The sequence below is a fragment of the Coffea arabica genome, chromosome 7e (genome assembly GCF_036785885.1).
Source record: "Coffea arabica cultivar ET-39 chromosome 7e, Coffea Arabica ET-39 HiFi, whole genome shotgun sequence".
NCBI lineage: Eukaryota > Viridiplantae > Streptophyta > Magnoliopsida > Gentianales > Rubiaceae > Coffea > Coffea arabica.
In genome coordinates, this window is record NC_092323.1 from 44,244,007 (window position 1) to 44,270,972 (window position 26,966).

Consider the following 26,966-nt stretch of genomic DNA (forward strand, 5'->3'; position numbering starts at 1 on the left):
TTGGAACTCCTGAAGAGATCCAAAATGCTATTGAATATTTGAAAAAGGAATTTGAGATCAAAGATTTTGGAAACACAAAATTCTTCTTGGGTTCACAAATTGAGCATTTGAAAGGTGGAATTTTTTACCACCAAACTACTTATACCTAAAAGATATTAAAATGATTTTATATGGATAAGGCACATACATTAAGTATCCCAATGGTCGTCAAATCATTAGATTCTAATAAGGATTCTTTTAGACTGCAAGAGGAAGATGAAGAGACACTTGGTCCTAAAGTAGCATATCTCGGTGCAATTGGTGCACTAATGTATCTTGCTAATTGTACAAGACCTGATATATCATTTGCAGTGAATTTATTAGCAAGATTTAGTTCCTCGCCCACAAGATGACATTGGAATGGTATTAAACATATTTTTCGTTATATCCAGAGAACAATTGATCTTGGTTTATTTTATTCAAATAAATCCAAACCTGAATTGCTTGGTTATGCGGATGCTGGATATTTATCTGACCTGCATAAAGCAAAATCTCAGACTGATTATCTATTTACATATGGAGGTATAGCCATTTTTTGGCGATCTAGAAAGTAATCATTAGCTGCCACTTCATCGAACCATGCTGAAATAATAGCAATTCATGAGAACAATTGAGAATGTGTTTGGTTAAGATCATTGACTCACTGCATCCGAAAGAGTTGTGGGCTATCCTCTGAAAAAGAAAATACTCCAACTATATTATATGAAGATAATGCAGCTTGTATAACTCAATTAAAAGGAGGATATATTAAAGGAGATAGGTCGAAACATATTTCACCAAAATTCTTTTTTACCTACGATTTGCAAAGAAATGGTAAAATTAATGTGCAATAAATCCGATCAGACAATAATTTAGCAGATTTATTTACCAAGGCATTGCCGACTGCAATATTTGAGAAATTGGTGAAAAATATTGGAATGCGTAGGTTAAAAGATCTCAAATGATGTTTGCATCAGGGGGAGAAGTTAATACATAAGAATAATATACTCTTTTTCCTTTACTAGGATTTTTGTCCCACTAGGCTTTTTCCTAGTAAGGTTTTAACGAGGCATATTCTTTGTATAATGGACATCTAAGAGGAAGTGTTATGAAACAACTAAAAGTGTGGATGTCCATTTGTATTTTCAAGAGGATTAATTCATAATTCATTGCTGCATTATGTAAAGGAGTTACATGGGATAAACCGTTTCAATCCATAAGAGCTATTCATTAGGACTCTCCACATTCTTGTAGTAATGAGTGTTTAGTAGGATTGATGTACTTTTAATTTTGTAATACCTATATATAGAGGTATCTTGACATCTCTTGTAATAACTTTTTTTATTTAATTGAAAGAATAAGAAAATCATTCTCTATTTCGCTACTTCTTCTCTAATTTTTCAATTCCTATTATAGTAGTTTATTTTATTAGTTTTACAACATATATATATATTTCACTTTCTTTGATTGCAAAATTGTTAGCTTTAATAGGGACATTTGCTTATTAATTTTGCATAATTTTTATGTTCTAATGTAATTATGTTCTTTGTTTCAGTTTTGGGCTTTTTTGCTATTAACCTAGTTAGAGTTACTTATTATTGCCAAGTTCCTTGCTTTATGGGATGTCATTGCCTATAGGACAAGATTAAGTGTATCTTACTTCGAATAAAACAAATTCTGATTATTTTGCTTGCTTAGTTATCAGTTTGTGGTTGAAATTTTTTTTTTGGTGATAGCTTAATCTTCATGATTTATGAAATGGCTAGATTTGAGGAAACAGTTACATTGTTTTAAAGGGGAAAACCTCCTTACGTTTAAGAAGGGAAGTCTTGATTGACACATTCCATTACCTAAAAGAGATACAGCTAGTTCCTGCAAAGTGATGATATTTTGTGTTCTTCATTTTGTAAATTACACAGAATGATTAGGTAAAATGAAATATATGTTATCTCCTCAGTCCACGAGTTGACAGTAGGAAGGAATCAAGTGATTTGTAGCCAAATTGGGTTACTAGAATTTTGCCCATCACTGTAGAGATGCATTATTGAAAAAATCCAATAGTTAGTTAGGAGAAGTATGGTTTCTAGTCTTCATCATAACTTATTAATATCAATCTTAGACTGAAACTATTATGGCTGAATTTGTATAGGAGCTTCAACTTTTAGACGAGAAAAAATCTAGATGTTAATCAGTGAATGATATATTATTCTTACTATTATTTCTATTGTTACACATTACTTCATTCTTTGTGCATCCTGCAAGAGAGGTATAATTTTGTAGCAATACTTTTCCATTCTCATATGTTTGAAAAATGGGTTCTGCATGCAATTTTCGGGGAATGACTAGATCCCAAGGGAAAGAAAAATAATAAATCAGTATAAACAGCTTTCAAGAGGATAAAAATGGGTGAGAGTGTTTGAAAACCTCACCAGGAATGGAGTTTACCAAGCTGTTCTACCTTGTAAGCGAATTGATTTTAGTGATGGGCTGTAAAATAGGGAAAATGCTTCTTCCACACTCTAAGACCCGGAAAGCTTGGGCTCTAACTTCTTTCATGTAGCATTTTTAGATTCTCTACTTGAGGGATGGATGAAAAGCTGTGCTAGAGGCCTTTGTCTATGTTGTTCAGCTGTTCAAAGTATAGTCAAGAAAGAGTTAGATTTAGGGGTCTTGCCAAGCATAACTTTGAAATGAAGTGGAGAGAGAGCACTTCTTCGCAATAGGTCATGTATGGTGCACTGTGGTTGATGGGGCTTTGTTATTGTGATGTAAAATATCCATATAGTAACAACTAACATACTACTTTATAAGTTATTTGGTGATCAAGGGATCTTAGCTGACCTAAATTATTTGGTTTTTCTTTTCTGTACTTTTATGCTATCTAGTGGGTTGTAATTGTGAAGTATGCGTATTTTTTACTTCTTCAATTTTTGCTAATACTTAGATAAGCTTGAATAGACTTGTATGAGTCCTACTGATTCACGAAATACTGATCTGTGTGGGCAGATATTGACACAGTATTAAGTGTACACTGACATCTCTATGGTTAGTTGGGCGTAAATGGCAATAATTAGATAGTTGCCACGAGGAATTGGGTTTCATGCTTATTACTATATCAGATAGGTTCCTGGTAGCTTTGTTTCAACAAGACTGAAGTGAATTTTTTTTCTAATTACCACTATCTCTTTTCTCGTAATCGTGCATTTTTTCGAACAAAAAAAGAAAAAAGAGGTGTTCATCATCCATCATGATATCTTGACCTTGGAAAATTTGATATGCTAATGTTAGAAACCTAATAAAACCTAGAAAACCTTATTTTTCTTAGACTGCTAATTTGTACTGTTAACAAACCCCCCCTCCCAAAATACCCAAAAAAAATTAATATTACAAAAATCCAAGCTTCAAGCTGATTAAACAAGAAATTTTCCTTTCTATGATATTCTGTAAAAATAAGATGTCTAGGCACATATTGTTTATGGTAATTACAGCCATTGTAAAAAGGACAATGATTGTTCACTTGTTGGTTTTGAACAAAATAATTTGGTTTGGTGGAATAGGAAGATTATGAATTATGTATACTTTTGTTACTTGTGTTTGAAGTAATTTACAAAAGCTTTATTTGTACTTTTCCCCATAGAGTAATGGAGAAAGAAGTAGTTATGGCAAGTTGGCGATAGCCAGAAGTGCTGGAACCTCATTCTAAGGCGAAAGATGGCCTAAATCTATTTTGTTTGTCATTGCTTGTTAAATTAAAACATTTTTTATGCAGTGAAATATGTACAAAATGCCACTTGATGTTTCAAAATACCACTTGTCTGTGTCGATATTGAACCCATCCCATTAATGATTTGTCATCTGCTCCATTATTTCTTTGTAAAATGACATGTTGACTGGCCTTAAAGTAGAAAATGAGCACATATTGTCAATGGAATAGACATGAATACAAACTGAACTTTTGACTTGTGAGGAAACAGCTTCAATGATTAAAGATATCACTGCAGAAGAAATACTTGCGTTTAGGACAGATATTCTGATCCACCCCCGGCATTATGATAAGCTTGATAGCATGCAATGAACAAAGTAAGCTCAGTTGTTTGCTCCAAACTGATTAAGAACTTGTAGGAGCAGCAATTTGAAACAAGAGAACTATATAAGGATTTGATTGCCCAAATGAAAGAGTTGCGCAAATGACAAACTCCTATATAGGTGAAGACACAAGTGCCCCATGTCTCCATTCTTTAGTGCAACTAATGTTTCATTAAAAAAATTTAGTTGTATGGAAATTTGGTTGTGATACATTAAGAGTGCTGCTGATATCAAAATGCAATGCCTTGGGTATCATACTTGTTCTAAACTTGTTCTCAGTCCTAAACTTGTTGGTTCGCAGTTTCTTATAATTTGAAGTTGATGTCTACTTCTTGTTCTTAGCATACTTAAGGCAGTTTGTGCTATCAATTGCTTATATTCTGAATTTGTTGGCTATGCAAATATGTCTAACAAATAAATTGTCTAGAAATAGTTGATGATGTTCTTTTTATTTTGGCTAAAATTCTATTTTGACTGATTCTTTTACTTCTTACGAAATTGACAGTAGTTGGAGTCTTGTTTTGCATGACTATTTATTCAAATTCAGTAGTGTAAGGTTGTAATAGCATATTTTCTGACTAAAGTCTATTCTAATACATAGAATACTTTATTTTCAATATAGCCCAACTTGATATTGATCGTGAGGAGGCCGTTGGACATGATGATAGAGATGGTTGAAGTCTAATATTGGTGCAGCAGTCTATGCTTTAGTTTAGAAATCTAGTACTCTATTTTTTGGAAAGGATATGTATTGGTCATTACTGCTTGAACTGATTATGTGGGTTTGGGACCCAATATTTTTGGTTGACTTTTGTTTTGATGAATTTACAGATATTTATGGCCATATACATGAATTTGTGGTTTCATTCTGCGTTAATTTTGTCTTTTGTCAAATTGAATGTTCTGCTATAATTTGTTGGAAATGCTATGCAATGCTATATTCATAATAGTGAATTTCAACACTTCAAAACAAAGCTCGGTGACAACCTTCAATACAAGTTCGCTGAGTGATGACTATTTTTGTCATTGAATAATAGGACTGATAGTGACAAGTTCACGTTGTCAATGTAGACTTCAAATTTTTGACAACTTTATGACAAAAACATAGGTGAAACAATGACAAGAAAAGTCGTTACAGAATGATATCCATTAGTGATGACTTTCTTCTTGTCATTAAAGAATAAGATTCTGTGACGACCTTCAAAAAGTGGTCACATGGACCCATTTGTGACATAGAATTTGTGATAACAATGTGAAACGAAAAAAGTCATCACTATATCCATATAACGATGACTTTTTGACTTTCAGTGACGACTTTTTGTTGTTACAAAAGGTCAATTTTCTCGTAGTGACTTTAATAATAATAGCCTTAAATATAGCCATTGTTTGTATTTAATGGTTTTTGTTCTTATGCTTGGGGACAAGCATGGGTTTCATTCTCATGCAAGTGTGGGGGAGTTTGACAAGGTGCAAATTGTGATTTAAATGGGTGATTTTGTGATGAAATAGTTGTATGTTTTTGCACCTAAATTGGTTATTGAGCTACCTAACGTGGTATTATTTTCATTTCATAGGAAGAAAGGTATTTGATCAAGAACGACAAAGAAAAGAAGCGAATTCAACATTGCAACACAAACTCCGGTGCAGGTCTTTGCACTGGTCTTGATGCCGATGTTGTTCTTGTCTATTGAAGGAATGCTATCCAAAGAAACACTGGCGCCGATCTTATCATCGGTGTTGTCGCTGGTCTTGGTCGGGTTTCTATGAGCACGATTTTCCAACAGTTTCAGGAAACCTATTCTAACACAAATTCACTTGTAACTTTCAGTAACTATAAATAGGGGTTATTTAAGACATTTTTAGAGGCGGAAAACATTAGCGTAACTTAGTTTTAACATTTTTTATAGTTTATTCTTGAGAGATCAAGGTCAAATTGAGGCTAATCAAGAAGTGCGCAGGGTGAAGATTGAAGCAAGCAACTGAGAAGTTTTCTTACTCTTTTTCTTATTTTTGTAGCAACTCTTTGAATTCGTGGTTTTAATTTCCTAACTATGTTGAACTAAATTGTTTCTCGACTCAGGGTTTTTATGAAGGAATTTGATTAATTTTTCTAGTTTAATTTCTTGCATTTTGCTATACTTTATTTATCTTGATTTAATTACTTGTTTATACTTGGCCACCAAAGACATGCTCTTAGGATTTGTATTGAACTGAGAAGGGATATACAATCATGTAGTAGATAGATAAACATACTTAGCCTAATTATGAGAGTAGGTTAGGATTTATATAATGCACTTATATCACCAAAGTTCTTAAAGGGTTTAATTGAATACCTGTGATCTCGATAGAGACGTAGGGTTTAATTAGACACATTTTAGATGTATCGAGAGATAATCTAAAATATAATTATGTTATGCATTCATGGTTTGTTAAGAAATTGACTAAATAATTGACTCAAATTTTGGATTAAAATCTAAAACCCTAAACTCACGTCTATGTTTTCTTACCACTGCTTATTTGAATTTCTTTTTATTTTATTTTTTAGTTAGAAAATGCAACTCCTTGAATTTAAATTTTGTTTTTTGTTAGAATAATTAAAGTAGAAAAATAATGCATCCCTATCAGTTTGACCTTGGAACACTCCAGATAATTTATTGCTCCAATCGACCCTATGCATTTGTAGGAATTCATTGATCAAGTTTTTGATGCCGTTACTGAGGACGACACTTAATTTCTCTACTTTAGTTACTCATACCACTAGGGTTCCAAGGTCAACAACAAAACCCACAGTCTCTTCTCAACCTATTCAAGAGAAAAAGCCTAGTATGAGGAGATGATGTTTCAATACATGTAGAACATAGATCAGATGGTTTAGTCCCAACAGGCATCCATTCAAAGTCTTGAGAACAGTTTGAACAATTAGTAAAGACAATGACTGAAAAGGGGTAAGGTAAACTGCCTAGTATCATTGAGGTGAATCCCAAAGAAGCTACAATGGCAGTAACACTTCATTTAGGGAAAGTGTTCGATGAACCTATTCAAAAATCCAAGGAAAAATCGAAGAAGCAAGAGAAGGTGTTAATTGATAAGAAAAGTGAAGAAAGTGAAGATAAGACACCCAATTCAAGTGAAGATGCTGTAAAAGAAAATATCTTGGTAAAATTACCTGATGTTAAAGCTTATATGCTGCCTATTCCTTTTCCACAAAGGTCTAAGAAGAAGGCAACTAATAAGAAGTATCAGAAGTTTGTAGATATGCTTAAAAAGTTAAAAGTCAATATGCCTTTTTCTGAAATTTTGGCAAATATCCCTTGCTTATACAAAATTTTTAAAAGAGATAGTGTCTAATAAAAAGAAGTTGAAAGACTTTGCAAAGGTCTCTTACTGAGGAATACCGTGCATTGCTTCAAAATCGGCTTCCAATTAAGATGAAAGATCAAGAGAGTTTTACTGTGCGTTGTCAATTTGAAAATCATCTTCTTGATAAATGTTTATATGACCTTGAATCTAGTGTTAATTTGATGCCTAATCATTTCTCAGGAAATTGAAGTTTTCCAACCTAGTTCCTACTCAAGTGATTCTACAATTGGCTGATTGTTCAGTTCAATATCCAATAGACATTGTACGAGATTTATTGGTAAAAGTTGGTAAATTTTATTTTCTTACTAATTTTATTATTTTTTATATGAAAGAAGATATTTCTATACCTATTATCCTTGGTAGAGGGTTCTTAACTATGAGGGGAGCTAACATAGATTTACTTGAAGGAAAATTAACTTTAAGAATTGGTAAAGAAAAAGAAATATTTAATATTTTTAAACCCTTAAAGTACCCTTCCTATGTGGAATCTTGTTCCTATATTGCTACCATTGATGATTTGTATTGTGAAAAATATGTCTTAGAGTAGGATATGGGATTTATGCCCTTGCATGATCTCGCTCATATTCTTCTTTAATGGTCCGGAAGCACTGGTCTTAACGCCGGTGTCGTTCTGGTCTATTGAAGGAATGTTATCCAAAGAAACACTAGCGCCGGTCTTATCATCAGTGTTGTTGCCGATCTTTGTTGAGTTTTTGTGAGCACAATTTTCCATAGTTTTAGGAATCCTATTCTAACACGAATTCACTTTTAACTTTCAGTAACTATAAATAAGGGCTATCTAAGAAGTTTTTAGAGGTGGAAAAATTAGTGTAGTTTAGTTTTAACATCTTTTTTTGCTTTATTCTTGAGAGATTAAGATCAAACGGAGGCGAATCAAGGAGCACTCAAGGAGAAGATTGTGCACAATTCAAATTCACTTCCTCAAAATAAGGTAAATAACCATTATGCAATCATTCAATTAAGCTCAAGTACACATAATATCAAGTAAATGAGAGCCAATTATGCCATAATTTTAACTAACTCAATTCAACTCCTCATCCTTTCCCAATTTCACAAGTAAGTAATTCCTGTGGCCAATAAAAATACTTCCTAAACTCAAGATTTCTTCTTTTCAAACTCAAAAATGGATTTATTCATATAACATATATAAATATTACTCAAGTTGTGAAAGTTCCTTTTGATGCAAAAATCAACATTTTTAGATGAAAATTGCCGGTTATTCAACACTTCACATTTTCAAGTTGCCTTGCATACTCATAATTCAAGTACCATTTTATGCGAAAGTCGACATTTCTATATGAAAACTCCTAGTTACTAAGTACAAGAATCATTGGAGTATAACAACTTTAATTCTCTCCTTTTCTCTTTCTTTTTTACTTTCTTTTACCTTTTTTTTCTTTTTTTCAAAGTAAAAATAATAAGCATTCCGTCAAAAAAATAATCATGAGAAAAGTATTGTATTTATTGACCATATTTATCACTTAACTATGCAAAATCAATTAAAGATAAGAAATTTCCTAAAAAAAATGCAAGAGATATATAATTTTCTCTGCTTTTCAAGATATACTTTCCTAAAAATATAAAAATTATAATCATATAATAGTCATTTCCAAGTTAAATGAGAAAAAAATTTTCAAATCACATATATTTATCTCAAAAGTAGAAGGAATTTGAGTTACTTATGGTATGGAACTTGTTGTCCTTGGATACAATTGAAAAATTTTGAAACTTTTTGAGGCAATTTTGGACAAGATTTTGAAAAAATTTTGGTAGAGTCTTCCCTTGTAAATGGATGAACTCCTCACCAGCAAAACCCAAGATTGACAAGTTTCAAGTGTAATTAATATTCCAACCTCAAGTCCAAGCAATACAAGAACAACATAAAGCAAGTTTTCCTCCCCCACATTTCAAATACATATTGTCCTCAACGTGTAAGGAAAGAAATACAACAAAAGTTAGAAAGAAATACTCTCCAAAGTGATGGCTGATTTCTAGGTCAACCATGACTCATGAACCTACACAAAATACATAAACATCTACTAACACTGCTAAAGGTTCAAAGGGAAAAGAGAAAGTTAATATCATCCTATAGAGAAAGGAAAAGAAAGAAACAAGAAAAGATCATAGAAGCAATGACAAAAATGGTAGCTCAAGATGCAGGCCCGGCATCTCCCCTGCTAGTTCCAGTGGATTCTCGATCATCACTACGAGCTCCAGGTGCAGTGTGAAGCAGAGGAGTGATGCCTAAATGATCCTCCATACGATGCATCCGAACATCATAGGTATCCAGGCGAGCATCAATCCGATCAAGTTGTTCAATGACTTAAGTCTGATAGCAGCCTAGAATGTTGAAGAGACGCTGCCAGTTGGATCGCAGTAGAGGTAGAGGTGGTGGTTGTGGGGGCAGAAGTAGAAGGTTTCGACAAAAGTAGAGGGACCGACTTCATCTTACTCTGTGCAATTAGCTCATTGTGATCTTTCTCTTTGTGAACAAGGGAAATATTCAACTCCTACATAGGTCGCACAGAAGCTCATAGTATGCCCTCCAAATTGACGCCTTCCTGCTCAAAGATTAAGGACAAAAAACATGGAAATCTCAATCGATAGGAAATAGTACTCCTTCAGGTGGTCGGTTTTATATTACTAATTATGATATTCGAGAGCCAAATGTGAGCATAAGGGGACTCCTGGTTATGAAACATGTGATCCAAGAAATAGATATCGCTATGTCGAATTTCACCTTTTTCACTTTTCTTGGGAATCACATTATGTGCCATAACATAGATGATGAGGCGGTGTCGATAGTCGAACACACGCGTGAGGATAGCCTCTTTCCTAGATGAACGAAAAGGTTGGTACTAGAGACCAAATCTCACCATAGCATATGAAGGATCCCAATGCTTGTTTGGTGAAGTAAATCCTTTCTTTAAATCCACAACTAATCATTGATCATGGCACCCCAAAATTTGAGCAATTGTGTCTCGAGTGATAATCAATTGTCTCCCTTGAACAGATGATTGAATCTTTTCACCACTATAGCCCTTCTTACTGTCAATGTTGGCATAGAATTCTCGAACCAAATCTGGATAAATATGGAGAGGGAGAGAAAGAATAGGTGCTCACGCTTCTCAAACCAATCTTAATTGTCTTTGGAAGTGAAGCATCTAGCATTATAGTTCGGTGGAGGTGGCCACCTAGATGCGGCCACCTAGATGCGCCTCTTCATGATCTTCTTTGTTGGGGTACAGGAGAAGGTGTGAGAGCACAAAAATACATCTATGTAATTACTTGTTTAATTATCTAATTTCCTCCTTAAAAACCTTATATGGATGCATTTAGTCTAATATCACAAGAATTTCATGTTAGTTATTCTATTTTAAGTTCATTGACTCAAACCACAAATTTTGTTCATGCATGCTTAGTTTCAAGTTTTCTACTAACTTAGTTTAAAAAACTAGTTGAAAGTTTAATATCATAGAATTTAACGAGAAATAAAAACCAAACAAATACATACATATAACACTTTTAATCACCAAAATCAGAAATTAAAACTGCATGCAAAGTTTTGTCCCAAAGCTCCACAATTTCATTTGGCCAAACATTGCCTAAGCTTCCACTAATCTTCCACTGACCTTCCACATCTCATTTCAGCCAAACACCTTCACCAATCTCACGCACTTTTAGCAATAACACCTCAAGACTACACCAAGACCATCCCATTTCCATTTCAGCAAGTGAGCAGTCGAGAGAGAGAGTAGAGAGTAAGAAAACTCCATCCTTTTCTTCCTATCATCAGCCAAGAACCAAGGCTGATTCAGCCATAAAAAATTCCATAAAATTTCCCTATTTCTTCAAGCTTAAACTATGAGTGAGAGAACCAGGAGAGTAGAAAAGATCTAGCTGCACATTTCAGCAAGATAAAAAACAAACAGCTGAGAAACTAGCTAAGAAGATCCAGAATTTTAGCTATGAAAATATGAGAGGATCCAGAGTACTCTCCTTTTCTTCTTCAGCTTTTTTTGGCTAAAAACTAGGGTAAATCTTTTCCAAAGCCTCATTTCTTTCGCATGAAAAGCATAATTCTTGATGCATGTTAGAATCTAGCCAAGAAACTAGCAAACTTTAATGATTAGAACTCATTTCTTCACTATTTTGGAATAATCTGCCCATATTGAGTTCATATTACATTTTGCAATCTTTTGCTTCAAATTTTGACTAAACTTGCTGGAAATACATACTATATACACTAGGCTATATGGTGAAATGAATGTATGTCAAAATATCTGAAAAAAATATTTAAATTTTGGGTCATGAAACTTGAATCTTCAAAGTTGGAAGTCCGTCAGCCTGGTAACTAGTTGATGTCAGGTTTTCTCCTCAATTTAAACGGATTTTATGTTGAATTATGGCTGGAATTCGTGCTCTATGTCATGTATAATGTTTATAGGGTGATGCATGTGAGTTTCTTGACTTTTGTGGCTGGAATTCTTGTTTGGAGAACTGCATGGCTGCTGGAAAATTTTCAGCTTAGCTGATAGTGAATCTTTTGATTTTAAGTGGTGAAAACGTAATTTTGGATGGAATATTTTCACACTTTATTGAGAGAAAATATTACATAGATATACATGAACTAACATCTCTATGTTCGGAAAGTTAACTATAAATCAGCTAATCAGCTAGAGTCCTATAATTAAGCTATCCCTATAATCAAGCTATTCTTATAATTAAGCTATCCCTATAATCAAGCTACTCTTATAATTAAGATATTCATAATAAATTCCTATATTAATTCTGTAACACTCCCCCTCAAGCTGGAATGTAGATGTTCCTCATGCCCAACTTGTTACAAAGGTAATCAACTCGAACCCCATGTAGAGCCTTCGTAAAGAGATCTCCCAACTGTTCTCCAGTCCTTACAAATCCTGTAGAAATCAAGCCATGCTGTATTTTCTCATGAACAAAATGACAATCTATTTCGATGTGTTTTGTTCGCTCATGAAATACAGGATTGGATGCAATATGAAGAGCCACTTGGTTATCACACCACAATTTTGCAGGCATTTACATTTTGAGACCTACCTTAGTTAGAAGTTGATTTATCCACATGATTTCACATATCGATTGTGCCATAGCTCTATATTCTGACTCTGCACTCGATCGCGAGACAATATTTTGCTTCTTACTCTTCCATGAGACCAGGTTTCCTCCAAGAAAGACACAATATCCAGTTGTGGATCTTCGATCTACCTTGGATCCTGCCCAATCAGCATCTGAAAAACACTCAATCCTAGTATGACCATGATTTTTATACAGAATACCACGTCCAGGAGCTCCTTTTAAATAACACAAATTTTGTTCTACAGCTGCCCAATGATTAACGGTAGGATTGGACATGTATTGACTAACAACACTAACTGAATACGCGATATCTGGATGAGTCACTGTAAGATAATTCAACTTTCCAACAAATCTTCTATACCTTCCAGGATCTTCTAACAATTCACCTTCTTTTGTGAGCTGCAAGTTAGGAATCATTGGGGTACTAGTTGGTTTAGCCCCCAATTTTTCCATTTCAAATAGTAAGTCAAGAACATATTTTCTTTGGGACATGAATATCCCTTTCATATTCTTTGCTACCTCAATACCCAAAAAATATTTTAATAGTCCCAAATCCTTTGTCTGAAATTGACTATGGAGAAAAGCTTTAAGTGATGAAATACCTACAACATCATTCCCAGTGATAACAATACCATTCACATATACTACTAACAAAATAATACCAGCTTCAGACTGTTTGTAGAAAACAGAATGATTAGATTTGCTTTTCTGCATCCCAAACCTTTCAACTGCTAGACTAAATTTTCCAAACCAAGCGCAAGGACTTTGTTTCAACCCATACAAGGACTTCCGAAGATGACAAACCTTCCCAGACTCCCCCTGAGCAACAAACCCAGGTGGTTGCTCCATATAAACTTCCTCTTGTAGGTCTCCATGAAGAAAGGCATTCTTGATATCTAGTTGATGCAAAGGCCAATTATGAGTAGCTGCCATAGAAATGAATAACCTGATAGATGTTAACTTAGCAAGAGGAGAAAAAGTGTCAGAATAATACTCTCCATAGATTTGGGCATAGCTTTTGGCAACAAGGCGAGCTTTCAACCGAGCAACCGACCCATCAGGATTGAATTTAATTGCAAAAACTCACTTACTCCCAATAGCCTTCTTCCCTGCAGGTAAATTTACTAAGTTTCAAGTATCATTATCATCTAAAGCATTCATCTCCTCTATCATAGCATTGCGCCACCCCGAATGGGATAATGCTTCATAAACAGTTTTAGAAAGGGAGATAGAGTCAATAGATGTAATAAAGAAACAAGAAGAGGTGGGTAAATGATTATAAGATACACACGAAGACACAGGATAAGTGCATTGACGCTTACCTTTGCGAAGAGCAATAGAAAGATCATCACTTGAGATAGGATCTGATAACGAAGGAACTGGTTCAGGGCATGAATTTGGTGGCTTTTGTCGTCGAGAATATACCTGAGTAGTTGGAGGTTTAGCAAGGGAAGAACTTGAAGATATGACAGTATAGATTAACAAATCATCATCCTCCTCCTGACATGAATGAGATGAAGATGAAGTAAAAGGTGTATTTCCAAGAAAAGTAACATCAACTGATACAATGTACCTGCCGAGACTAGGACAATAACATCTATATCCTTTTTGGACACGGGAATAACCAAGAAAAATACATTTCAATGATTTGGGATCTAATTTAGTGACTTGGGGATGAGAGTCGTGGACAAAACATGTACAACCAAAGATTTTAGGTTCGATAGGAAACAAAAGTCTATTTGGAAAAAGAGTATTATAAGGAGTCCTACCATTAAGAACAAATGAAGGCAGACGATTGATTAGAAAGCAAGTTGTGGACACTGCATCAGCCCAAAAATGTTTAGGAACATGCATTTGAAATGATAAGGCTCTTGCAGTTTTGAGCAAATGTCTATTCTTTCGTTCTGCTACCCCGTTTTGGGATGGTGTATCCACACAAGATGTTTGATGAATAATGACATTTTGCACCATATAAGATTGAACAGGTGCGAATAAATATTCTTTGGCATTGTCACTTCGCAATATTTGTACAGAACGCTTAAATTGAATCTTAACCTCAGCACAAAAAGCACAAAAATGAGAAAACAACTCCGAACGATTTTTCATTAAATATAACCAAGTCATACGAGAATGGTCATCGACAAAAGTAACAAAATATTTGAATCCAATTTTAGAAATGACTGGACTAGGTCCCCAGACATCTGAATGAACTAATGCAAAAGGAGCATTCGCTCGTTTATTGACCCTAGGGATCAGATTAATACGATGATGTTTGGCAAACTGACAAGACTCACAATCTAATGAAGACAAACTCTGAAATTGTGGACAAAGTATCTTTAACAAAGGGAGAGAAGGATGACCCAGCCTACAATGTGCTTCAAATGGAGTTACAATTCCAGAACAAGCTATGGATTTTGGTATCGGTGTGTCAAGGATGTAAAGACCTCCATATTCATGCCCTTTACCAATAATCTGCTTTATCGTAAGATCCTGAAATAAGCAATAGTCAGGAAAGAATTGGGCAGAACAATTAACGGCACGAGTAAGATTACTCACAGAAATTAGATTAAAAGACAACTAAGGCAAACTTAAGTCAGATGACAATGAGATTAATGGAGTGGGGTTACCTGAGCCTGATCCAAGAACACGAGATTTTGACCCATCAGCTAAGGTAACTGTAGATACAGATGTGTGTCGCTGAAAGGTAGAAAATAGACTAGAATTACCTGTCATATGATCTGTGGCACCAGAATCAATTACCCATTTGGAAGACGAGGACACAAGGCATGTGTTTGGTTCACATGACTTAGCAATGGCAGTTACAGGAGTAGATGAAGACTTTAATGATTTTTGATACTGAGAAAATTTAGCAAATTCATCTGTAGAGATCGTAACAGACTTTTCATGGTTAATCGCCTCATTGGTAAAAGCAATATGTGCGGATTGAGTTCTCTAGTTCCTGTACTGCAATTTCTTGCAATCACTCTTCATATGACCTGACTTATGACAATAGTGACACACAACCACTTCTGCATTCTGTCCCCGTATGTCAATTCCTTTACCACCACCTTTGTATTGCTGTTTTCCAAATTCATATTTGTTAGTTTGACTAACAAGAGCATTGTTGGACTGAACAGATTGGGAATTCTCTGTGCGAAGCACCCCACTAAACACATCTTGAAAGGATGAGATCTTAGGACTCGAAAGAATCTGAGATTTAGCAGCTTCAAATTCAGGTGAAAGACCAACCAAAAAACTCATAATCGCCATCTGTTCCCATTGAGTTTGCTGAACTTTCACATCAGAACTAAACGGTAATAACAGATTAAGATCCTCATAAGTTTTTTTAAAATCCATAAAATAAGTCATGATGGACTTATCTTGTTTCTCTGCACAATAAAAGGCTTGACACACCTCATATATGCGAGAAATATTCCCTTTACTAGAATACAAAAATTCTAAATACTCCATTAACTCCTTAACAAATTCACAGTGATTAATTAAGCTAATTACCCCACTGTCAATAGAATTTCGTATTCGCAGGAACAATCTAACATCTTCCCTTAACCATGTCTGTCTTGAACCATCATTTGGAGGATCATCAGTCAGATGATTATCTTTATCAATGCTTCACAGATAAAGATGAACTGTTTTACTCCAATCAAGATAGTTAGAATTATTGAGTTTGTGGTCCGTGATCTTAGATATCACATGAACCACATCAGACGTAACAACATATTTCGTTTTTGCCATGGGTTCAGAATTAACAAAAAAAAAAAAAGAGACAGATTTGAACTCTTTAAAACAAGAGTGAAGAATAGAACACAGATGTGTGCTATACAGCACCAGATGAAGCGAATGATGACTAATGAATTTTTTGGCAGCGGACCGAGACCCTAACCTTGATGGTAGGGCTCTGATACCATAAAAACGTAATTTTGGATGGAATCTTTTCACACTTTATTGAGAGAAAATGTTACATATATATACATGAACTAACACCTCTATGTTAGGAAAGTTAACTATCATTTAGCTAATCAGCTAGAGTCCTATAATTAAGCTATCCCTATAATCAAGCTACTCCTATAATTAAGCTATTCATAATAAATTCCTATATTAATTTTGTAACAAGTGGGTATTTTGGTGAAATGTGGCTAGAAAATCATGTTATATATTTAGTGTAATCTTTACTTAGTGTTACATGCTAGTTTTTCTTGGTAAAAACTCGATTAATGGGGCTGAAATGGCTATACAAGGCTATGAGACAATTGTTAGCTTGTCCAATGGATGTCTAGTTGAAATTTGTGTTTTAAAATTGAAATTTTTTGGAAAGTTTTGTTGGATTTTGAAACTATATGTCCTCATTTTAGTGTTTTTGAGCTTGCATGTTGATTTGGGATGGATTGAATGAAATTTATTGGGAAAAATCCCTCACTTGGATTGAATGTTTGCTAGATTTCATTCCAACTTTGCTTATGTTGAAACTTGAATGGTTAGATAGCTTTTAAATGTTGATTTTAGTGAATTTCTTGATGGAAATCCTACTAGGGACTATATATTATGCTCAATGATGAATGCATGTCAAATTTGGTTGATGTTTGATGCATTAAATGAAATGTTGGTGAAGATATATGACTGGAAACTTCAACTTTGAACCCGAGAATGCTGTTATGTTTTCCCAAGTTTAGATTTCATCTTGTAGTCTGAAATTTATGCATATATTGATAAAAAAAACATCCCTACTCCTCTGTTTTACTCTGCATATAGTGATTGTCCTAATTTGGGAAGAAATAACTAAATCTTAGAAAAGAAATGGGAGCTGGTCGAGCAGGCAAAACTGTTTGGCAGATTTGGGTTGATTGGATGATTCCGATTGTATTGTTGAGTTTCTTTAGAAATTTTAACTCAAGCTTAACCCAAAATGATCTACAACAGAATGATCATAAAATATACATTAAATTTAAGAAAGTTTAAGCAAGGAAATAGCAAACTGAAGTACGAAACTTGACTACCCATTGCTGGAAAACTATTTCTAACCATTTTGAGCAAATGCTTAGGTTTTGAGTTTAATTTTGAATTCAAAAAAAAATGGAACTTGATTTCAAAACTGACCAAAACCCCCTTCAAACCATCATATAATAGTTTTATTTGTGAAAATTCATCCAAAATATAGTATATAATCAAGGAAGTTCATAGGAACACTAAGCTGCCAATCTCTAGGAAATTTATCAACTTTGAAATTTGATTTCTATAATGATCCTTTTGATCCTTAGAATCTAAATCCCAACCTTCATTATAAACTGTAAATTTCCATATAACCACTATATCTTACTGCCTTTTGGTAAAATATGGAACTTTAAGGCTTGAAAGACTAAAGATACATAGATTTTGAACCTTTGAAGTACTAGGATAAGAAAAATACTAAGATCACCTTAAAACCTTCTATATATGTATGCATTTAAATATCTCGAATTATACCTATATGCACCTCTATACATTTAGCTAAAATCATCATGTGAACCTTAACTTCACCACTAGGGAAAATAATAAATAAACTATTAAGTGTATAACTATCTCAAAAATCGAGAAAGAACTGGAGAAGGGTCCAAGCACCAAATAGTGAACTCAAATTACTTTGGGTGAGTGTTCTATATTTGTTTGTAATGATTGAATATTTGATGAATGATAAATGTTAAACGCCTAGTTGACTGATACTTGTTGGATTATTGACGTTTGAATTATTTAGTGTGAAAATGACAATTGCTACTGTTTTAGTGAAAGGCGAGCGCATACTTTACTGCACTCAACCTAAATGAATTGTGGAAATGAAAAATGCCTAACTTTTACTGGAATTGTGCATGTGTGACAGCCCCACTTTCCCCTAAGGCGTACCAAAGGGGTTAGTGAACAGTCTGCCTAACTCTCGCCAGGACTACTAGGACAGACATACACAAACTAAAATGTTCCGAAATATATTACTGCACTTAAACGATTCAACGACTGCGAACAACGAAAAACGAAATCGAAACTGAAAATGAATAGTGACTGCCACGTCACAATCCGGTCGGGTTCTAGCTGGATATCTGGCCGGATTCCTGGCTGGATTGAAGGCAGTAGCCAAACCCAAATGGATTCAAAATTCCCTGTCAATTCGGCCAAGAACTGGCTGGATTTGCGGCCGGATTCTCCTGCAGAATTTTCCGCCAAAATTTTTTTCTTCATCGTTCAAAATCCGAACCTGTCCGAAACCCAATCGAATACAAATAACTTTACAAAACCCTAGAGAATGAACATTTTCAAACCAAATATAACATATGAACATGATTATACACTTTTATATACACACGTTTGTAAATTTACAAACCAAAAGAGAAACATTTGGATCAAGGTACATTTAGGATTTTTTCAACTACCGAGGAGCTAAACAAAAGAATATCTATACTAGTTCAACTCATTCTTCAAAATATCATAGGTCCAAAAGATGGTTCCCTGTAAAGAAAACAAAGTTAACGGAGTGAGTTTTCGCCCAATGAGGTACCATCACTCAAGTATTCAAGGATCATATCATATAAATACAATGATACTCAATTCAAATACGTTCATCAAGTGAGCAGAACAAACACCTCACGTCAATAGAAAGTAAAAGGATACGAACGGCTCTCAAGAGCCCTTTTTCCCTCTTTTGCCGTACTTGATCACACCTCGTTGACTCTCCGTCAACGTTTAAAGAGTAACCATAACCACAGACTCCAATTTACTCCGATTTTCGTCCACCATACATACCCCTTACTGGGTCCGAACACCAAACAGAACAAAGATGGTAATATTCGAGTATACCGGAATCAAGAGTCTCATACCCAAAGATTCCCAACACAGTTCCCATGGCTTGTCAATTTTCCTCAACCAAACCCTTGCTGGCTCGATTCAAATGACTACCAATGAAGTTGAGCTCAGAGTTAACAGTAAAAGCCATTGGATACACGTCCAAACGACACCAGTTTAAGTATAATCAAGAGCATTTCCAAGTGATACAATAAACAGTCAAATAAGCGATAGAGAATGAGAGTGATAAAGTACACCCTCGTCTCATCTAACATAAACAGTAATCACAAGCATTCCAGTTACAGATTTCAAGTACAATAAAGCCATGAAATAACAATCATGTAAGGGGTACACTCATCGATTCAAACAAAGCAATTTCACAAGTTTCCGCCCGACATATGCCTCGGATCACCGGCACGCCCTATAACAAACAAGAAACACAATTGACACTCGGGCACGAGTCATAAACCTAATCAATACTACTAATGCAAGGCCAAATAGAAGTTGAAAGTGAAAATAAGGAACACTTGGTGCCAAAGGTTTAGACAACCCCCAAAGTCACTCATATCCACTCAAAGCAACCCAATTCCAAGAAATCACATAGACTTAAAATTGGACAGTATTTCCTCTAAAATTTCAGATTTTGCATCCTACAAACAACCATTTAAATTCATCCAACACAACCACAAGTACAACTACAATTCATAAGTTATTCAACACACCTTATTAGGGTTACAATACCCTTCAATCTTAGCCAACCAAGAGCTCCACAACAAACCTTAGAAAAGCCCTAATTGAAACCCTAAAACTAAAATTTTCCGCAAACAACCACAACTAACACACAAAAGCTCCATTTTACACCATATCAAGCTATCATTCCATGGCCAACCAACAATTATCATATAAAATCAGAAAAATTACCAATAAATTTAAAATCTATCAAATCTCTACTTTCAACCATAAAACCTACCACAAAACAACATACTTAGCCACTAAAACCACTAATCTACCATTATTAAGAACAAAGAGAAGATTTCTTAGCAATTTACCTTGTAAACTCAAGAAAGATAGCAACTTAGAACCTCCTCCTCTAAAACCACTACATCACCTTCTTTAATCCTTGCTAGTAGAAGACTTTTATGGAGTAATGTGAAGTTTTAGTGGTTGGATCACAAGATGTGTGCAAGAAATGGAAGAAATAAGTTGAAGGTCTCTCTCTTCTTTCCTCTCAAGAAGCTCGGCCAAGAAGGAGCGAAATGAGATGATTTTGGGTCAAAATTGTTGTTTTAGTAAAGGTAAAGAAAGATGGTCAAAGTCCAACTTCGAATAGAAACGCGACACGTGGCACCTTTATGGTTAAAACCTATCTTCTTGTCTCTCCATGGTTAATCCATCTAAGTAACCTCTAATTATCTCCTAATACCTAGTAAATTAATCCCTTTATGCAAAACGTAACCTAATTGGCCAAATATATCGCACTTAACGCACCAGCGGATCCCACGTCCAATATACACTCCTAATATCTCATGAACTAACTTATACTAGAAAAAAATGATTTAAAACTATATTTACTTATAAAAATATCTATAAAATTAATATAATAACAAAAATATAGAAAATGTGTGCAAAGAAATAAAATAATGCCTAGAAATTAAGAAAATTTCAGGTTCTCACACTCTCTCCCCCTTAAAGAATTTCGTCCTCGAAATTTCTTACCGTGATTCGCAAACAACTCAGGGTATTTCTTTTGCATCTCTTCTTTCACCTCTCAGGTTGCCTCTTCTACCCCGTGATTTTTCCACAAGATCTTCACCAATGGGATTTGTTTATTTCTCAACTCCTTAACTTTTCGGTCGAGTAGTTGCACAGGTTTCTCCTCATAGGTGAGTGATTCATCTATCTCAATCTCCTCCGATTGTAAGTTGTGAGTTGGATCGGGGTAATACTTTTTGAGCATCGAGACATGGAAGACGTCGTGAATCTTGGACAAAGTTGATGGTAACTCGAGTCGATACGCTACTTTTTCAACTCTTTGGAGAATTTTGAAGGGTCCTACGAATCTCGGTTGAAGTTTCTTTCCTCTACCCGCAGTGACACTTCGTAACGGTGAGATCTTTAGAAAAACACGATCTCTAATTTCGAACTCCAAATCTTTCCTTTGATTATCCGAGTAGCTCTTTTGTCGATTTTGAGTTGTTTGGAGTCTTTAACGTATCAACTTAACCTTTTCCTGTGCATCCTCCATCCACGGTATAGTTGTTGGATCTAAAACTTTCTTCTCACCTATTTTATCCCAATAAATTGGTGATCGGCACTTCCTCCCATAAAGAGTTTCGTACGATGCCATTTGAATTGACGAATGGTAACTGTTATTGTATGCAAATTCCACTAACGTCATGTGTTGACCCCAACTATCCCCAAAATCTAAGATGCAAGTCCGCAACATGTCTTCAAGGGTTTGAATGGTTCGCTCAGACTGTCCATCCGTTTGGGGGTGATAAGTGGTACTAAGATTGAGTTTAGTTCCCAAGGTTTCTTGAAATTTTTGCCAAAACCTAGACACAAAACGAGGATCTCTATCTGAAACTATACTCACTGGAACTTCGTATAGTCTCACAATCTCATCCATATACAACTAAGCCAATTTGTCCATGGAATACTTCATGTTTACCGGCAAGAAATGGGCCGATTTGGTTAACCGATCGACGATCACCCAAACAGCATCATGTCCTTATTGTGTTCGTGGCAAACCTGAAACGAAGTCCATTGTAATGTTTTCCCACTTCCATTCGGGTATCTCAAGGGGTTGTAACAATCCAGATGATTTTTTATGTTCTACCTTAACTTGTTGACAGATGAGACAAGTTTGCAAATATTGGGCAATTTTCTTTTTCATGTTGTCCCACCAATACGCTTTAAGTCCTGATATATCTTGCTACTACCCGAATGGATTGTATACTTTGACCGATGAGTTTCCTCCAAGATTTTCCTTTTCAACGCTTCATCTTTAGGCACCACCACTCGGTTTCCATATTTCAAAACTCTCTCGGGACTTAGATTGAAATCAGACGTTTCTCCTTTTTTCGTTTTCTCCCCCCACTTCTGTACCATCGAGTCTTCCTTCTGGGCCTCTTTAATTCGCTCCAGTAAAGTGGATGTCATTCTAATGTTACCAAAAATCACCTTTTTACTTCCCAGACAAAGATTCCATTCACTAATTGATTCTAACAGGCCCCATTCCATAATCATTAATCCAGCCACCTGAGCCTTTCGACCTAAGGCATCGGCCACAACATTAGTCTTTCCCGGATGGTAGTTGATGGTGCAGTCATAATCCTCCAGAAATTTCATCCATCGCGGCTGCCTCATGTTCAATTTTTTTTTGTTAAAAGAGGTATCTAAGACTCTTATGGTTAGAGTAAACTTCAAAAGTTACCCCATATAAATAGTGTCTCCACTTTTTCAGAGCAAAAACAACTGCGGCTAGCTCCAAGTCGTGGGTTGGGTAGTTCTACTCGTGAGGTTTCAGTTTCCTTGAGGCAAAAGATATCATATTCTTGTTTTGCATCAACACGCACCCCAAACCTTCCCTCGAGGCATTGGTATAAATAGTGAAACTATTTATTCCGTTAGGTAAAGTTAGAATTGGTGTCATGGTTAATCTTCTCTTCAATTCTTGAAAACTAGCTTCACACCTAGCATCCCACATGAAACGATCATTTTTTTTTGTCAAATCAGTTAAAGGACCTGCAAGTTTGGAAAAATCCTTAATAAAACGCCTATAGTACCCGGCCAACCCTAGAAAGTTACGAATCTCAGTAGGGTTTTCCGGCCTCTTCCATTCAGTCACTGCTTCTACTTACGTGCCCCAAGAAAGAAATTTTCTCCAACCAAAAGTCACACTTACTAAACTTGACATACAACTGGTGCTCTTTTAAGGTTTGCAAGACGATTTTTAAGTGCTGCTCATGCTTCTCTAGGATTTTTGAGTAAACCAAAATGTCATCGATAAATACAACTACAAATCGATCCAAGTAGGGCTTAAAAACCCTATGCATCAAATCCATGAAAGCAGCAAAGGCATTGGTCAGTCCAAAGGGCATGACGGCGAATTCAAAATACCCGTATCTGGAATTGAAGGCAGTTTTTGGTATATCCTCCTTCCTAATCAATAATTGATAGTATCCCTGTCGGAGGTCTAATTTCGAAAAGACCACTACTTCTTGTAACTGATCGAACAATTCATCAATATGGGGCAGTGGATATTTATTCTTAATGGTTACATTGTTCAAGCCCCGATAATCTATACACAATCTCAAGCTCCCGTCCTTCTTCTTAACAAATAGTGTAGGGGCTCCCCAAGGAGATTCGCTCTCTCGGATAAACTCTCGTTCCAATAAATCTTGCAACTGTAACTTTAGCTCCTTCAACTCAGCAAGGGCCATCCGGTACGGGGTCTTAGAGATAAGTGACGTTCTCGATTACAAATCAATCTTGAACTCTATCTCTCTTTCCGGAGGTAAGGTTACTAATTCATCAGGGAATACATCCGGATATTCATTCGCTACCGGTACATCTTCTACCTTCAGTTTGTCGGTGAGGGTATTGATTAGAAAGGCTAAGAACCATTGCGCCCCTCTACTTAGCAATTTCCTAACCCGAATACCCAAGATCATTGCAAATGAGGCTAAGCTACCCCTTATATCTAGCTTTAAGGTCGCCTCCCCAAGAATATGAAATTCTACTACTTTTCTCTTACAATCAAGTTGAGCATTGTACCGAACTAACCAATCCATATCTAGAATTACATCATACCCCTTAATGGACAAGCTTATTAAGTCCCCCAACAATTTGCTCTCTCCTACCCAAACTTTACAATTCTTATAAACCATACTAGTGATCAAACGGTGGTTCCCCGTAGGGATACTAACTTCTAGATCATAAGGTAAACTAGCAGGTTTTATATCAATTTCATACATGAAATTAGGGTTGACAAATGAATGAGTAGCACCGGGATCTACTAAAACTTTCGCAAATCGGTGGAATACAGGTTTCGTACCTTCTACGATCTCAGAAGAATCAGAGACCTGTTATGGCTCTAGCGAGTACACCCGAGCCGATACTTTAGATTTAGTCCCTTCCACCTTAACGGGTCCAGAATTTGTCCTCGTCGGTTGCTGGCTCCCCCTTCCATCTCGTGGTAGAACCGGGCAATTGGCAATTTGGTGGTCTGCACTCCCACAGCGCAAACATTTTCTTTCCTCGTCTAGCAATTGTCCTCCGTGTGGTTTGGCTTTCCACAATACCTGCAGGGACCGTGAGATGCAGAAGTCGAGCCTCCCTGGGAACCTCCTCTTTGGCCTTGCCCAACTTGGCCACCCCTTGACGGGGCTCCTCTCGACATCTCCGGTAATCTTCCTCCTCCGGTTCCCCTTCCAAAATTGGGAGGGGTACTCTTATCCCCCTACCCTGCGTTACTTCTAGAAAATCCTGACTTTTTTGCTTGGAAGTTTCTCACTTGTAGTCTAGCGCTTTCCACTCGTTGAGCCTTCTCTACTACCTCACTAAAGGCATTAATTTGGGCTACAGCTAGGTCCTTTTGGATCTCCACATTGAAGCCCTGAACAAAATGTCTTATTCTTCATTGTTCGGTCAAAATTAGTTCGGGGACAAATTTGGACAGTCGAGTAAATTGGCTCTCGTACTCAGCTACGGTCTAAGTCCTGGCGAAACCGAATAAACTCATCTTTCTTCCTTTCTTGAATTAAAGGAGGAAAAAACTTGGCGTTGAAATCTCTCATGAAATTCACCCACGTCCTTGGCGTCTGTTCTCTTTCCTATTTTTGTCTTATCACGTTCCACCAAGAACGGGCTGCCCCGTCCAGTTGAAAGACAGCAAAAGTCACTTGCCTCTCCTCCGTGTAATGCAAGGCAGCGAAGATGTCCACCATCTTTTCCAACCATCTATCAACCACATCTGGATCTGGCCCGCCAATAAACTTTGGTGGGAAAAACTTCTGAAACCTTTTGAGAGCCCTATCTTCACTCTCCACATAATCACCAGGGTTTCCAGAGTTTTCAGGTTGGGAATTAGGGTTTTGACCCTGGTGCTCCACTACATGAGCTAACAAGTAGGTCATTCGTTGGATGGCTGCGGCTACTTGAACATTCGAGTCGACCCTAGGTTCAGGATTCGGTTCAAGTATTGGTTCTTGGTTACCCCTTCATTCAAGGGTTGCCTAGTTCCGCGTCCACGACCTCGTCCACTACGGGTACCCTCCATTGGAATTAACCAATCTAGGGTTGAAGCGTGAATATAACATTAAAGATAGGTATATGCATAAACAAAGAACAAAAGCTACTCACAAATCAAAACATATATATACACATAACACAACCATATCAAACAAGTCACACAACAACAGTCAGTCAGATACAAACAAAGAAATTTCATGAGATAACGGAGTTATCAAAAGCACTATTTACAAAACTAGTCCACACATACAAAAGCAGCTAACTAATAGTTCTTCCCCTGAACTACTCCTCCCATGGAATCAAAACTTAGCTCAAAGGAGCTCTAGTCTAGTTCCCTACTGAGCCCACAGACTCTCCCCCTTGGCTAGAACTAGGGGTGCTCCTCTCTCTAGAAGTTCCCTCACTTGAAACCTCCACTTGCGCATTGGCGCCAATCACTTCTTGGATTAGCGCCTCATACTCATTAATGATGCTGCCGGAACGGTCTCTAACTTTCCTGACCACATTCGTAAGACAGTTGTTAACTACTTGTAACTGCTCTCCAAGAGCATTCGTTCGCTCTTGCTCCATGGCTATGTCCCCCTGGAGCTCCCCAATCCGATCCACTTGCATCCTCATGATGCCCCTCAGTCTAACCATTTGAGTGTGATCCCTGGCGGCAGCACATCTAAGCCTCCTTCTTTCGTCTAGTACTGCCACGACCACATGGTCGATGTAGGAGTAATTCTGGCAACGGCTACAACGCCGAGTCTGACTAGCAGTATACCAAAGCCGGATCGGACCTCCAGGCCTCTCTTGGTAATCGATAACGCGTAAGCGCCTCCGAGGCGGCTCAGCTCTGCCCTCTCCACTTGTTCCAGTCATAACCTACAAGGATAGCAAAGATTCACATCTTAGACAAGGTAGTCAGGCTTAATGGCACCTCCATACAAACCCCACAAGTCCTAAGGAACACAGTTCTAACTTGCCCAAGTCACTTCTAACCTAGACTCTGATACAAACTGTGACAGTCCCACTTTTCCCTAAGGCGTACCAAAGGGGTTAGCGAATTGCCTGCCCAACTCTCGTCAGGACTACTAGGACAGACATATACAAGCTAAAACGTTCCGAAATATATTACTGCGCTTAAACGATTCAACGACTATGAACAACGAAAAACGAAATCGAAACTGAAAATGAATAGTGACTGCCATGTCACAACCCGGCCGGGTTCTGGCCGGATATCTGGCTGGATTCCAGGTCGGATTGAAGGCAGTAGCCAAACCCAAACGGATTCAAAATCCCCT

General features: G+C 36.4%; 1 protein-coding gene across 1 annotated transcript; it reads right to left on the reverse strand.

Annotated features, from left to right (window-relative positions):
• Positions 1–12,291: 12,291 nt before the first annotated feature.
• On the reverse strand, positions 12,292–25,565 carry LOC140011392 (uncharacterized). Its single transcript, XM_072060182.1, has 9 exons — positions 25,336–25,565; positions 15,628–16,231; positions 15,364–15,459; positions 15,231–15,236; positions 14,995–15,093; positions 13,926–14,103; positions 13,695–13,712; positions 12,565–13,529; positions 12,292–12,426 (listed from the first exon to the last, which is right to left on the reverse strand). The coding sequence occupies exons 1-9, from the start codon at positions 25,563–25,565 to the stop codon at positions 12,292–12,294; spliced, it is 2,331 nt and encodes a 776-aa protein (XP_071916283.1).
• Positions 25,566–26,966: the final 1,401 nt, after the last annotated feature.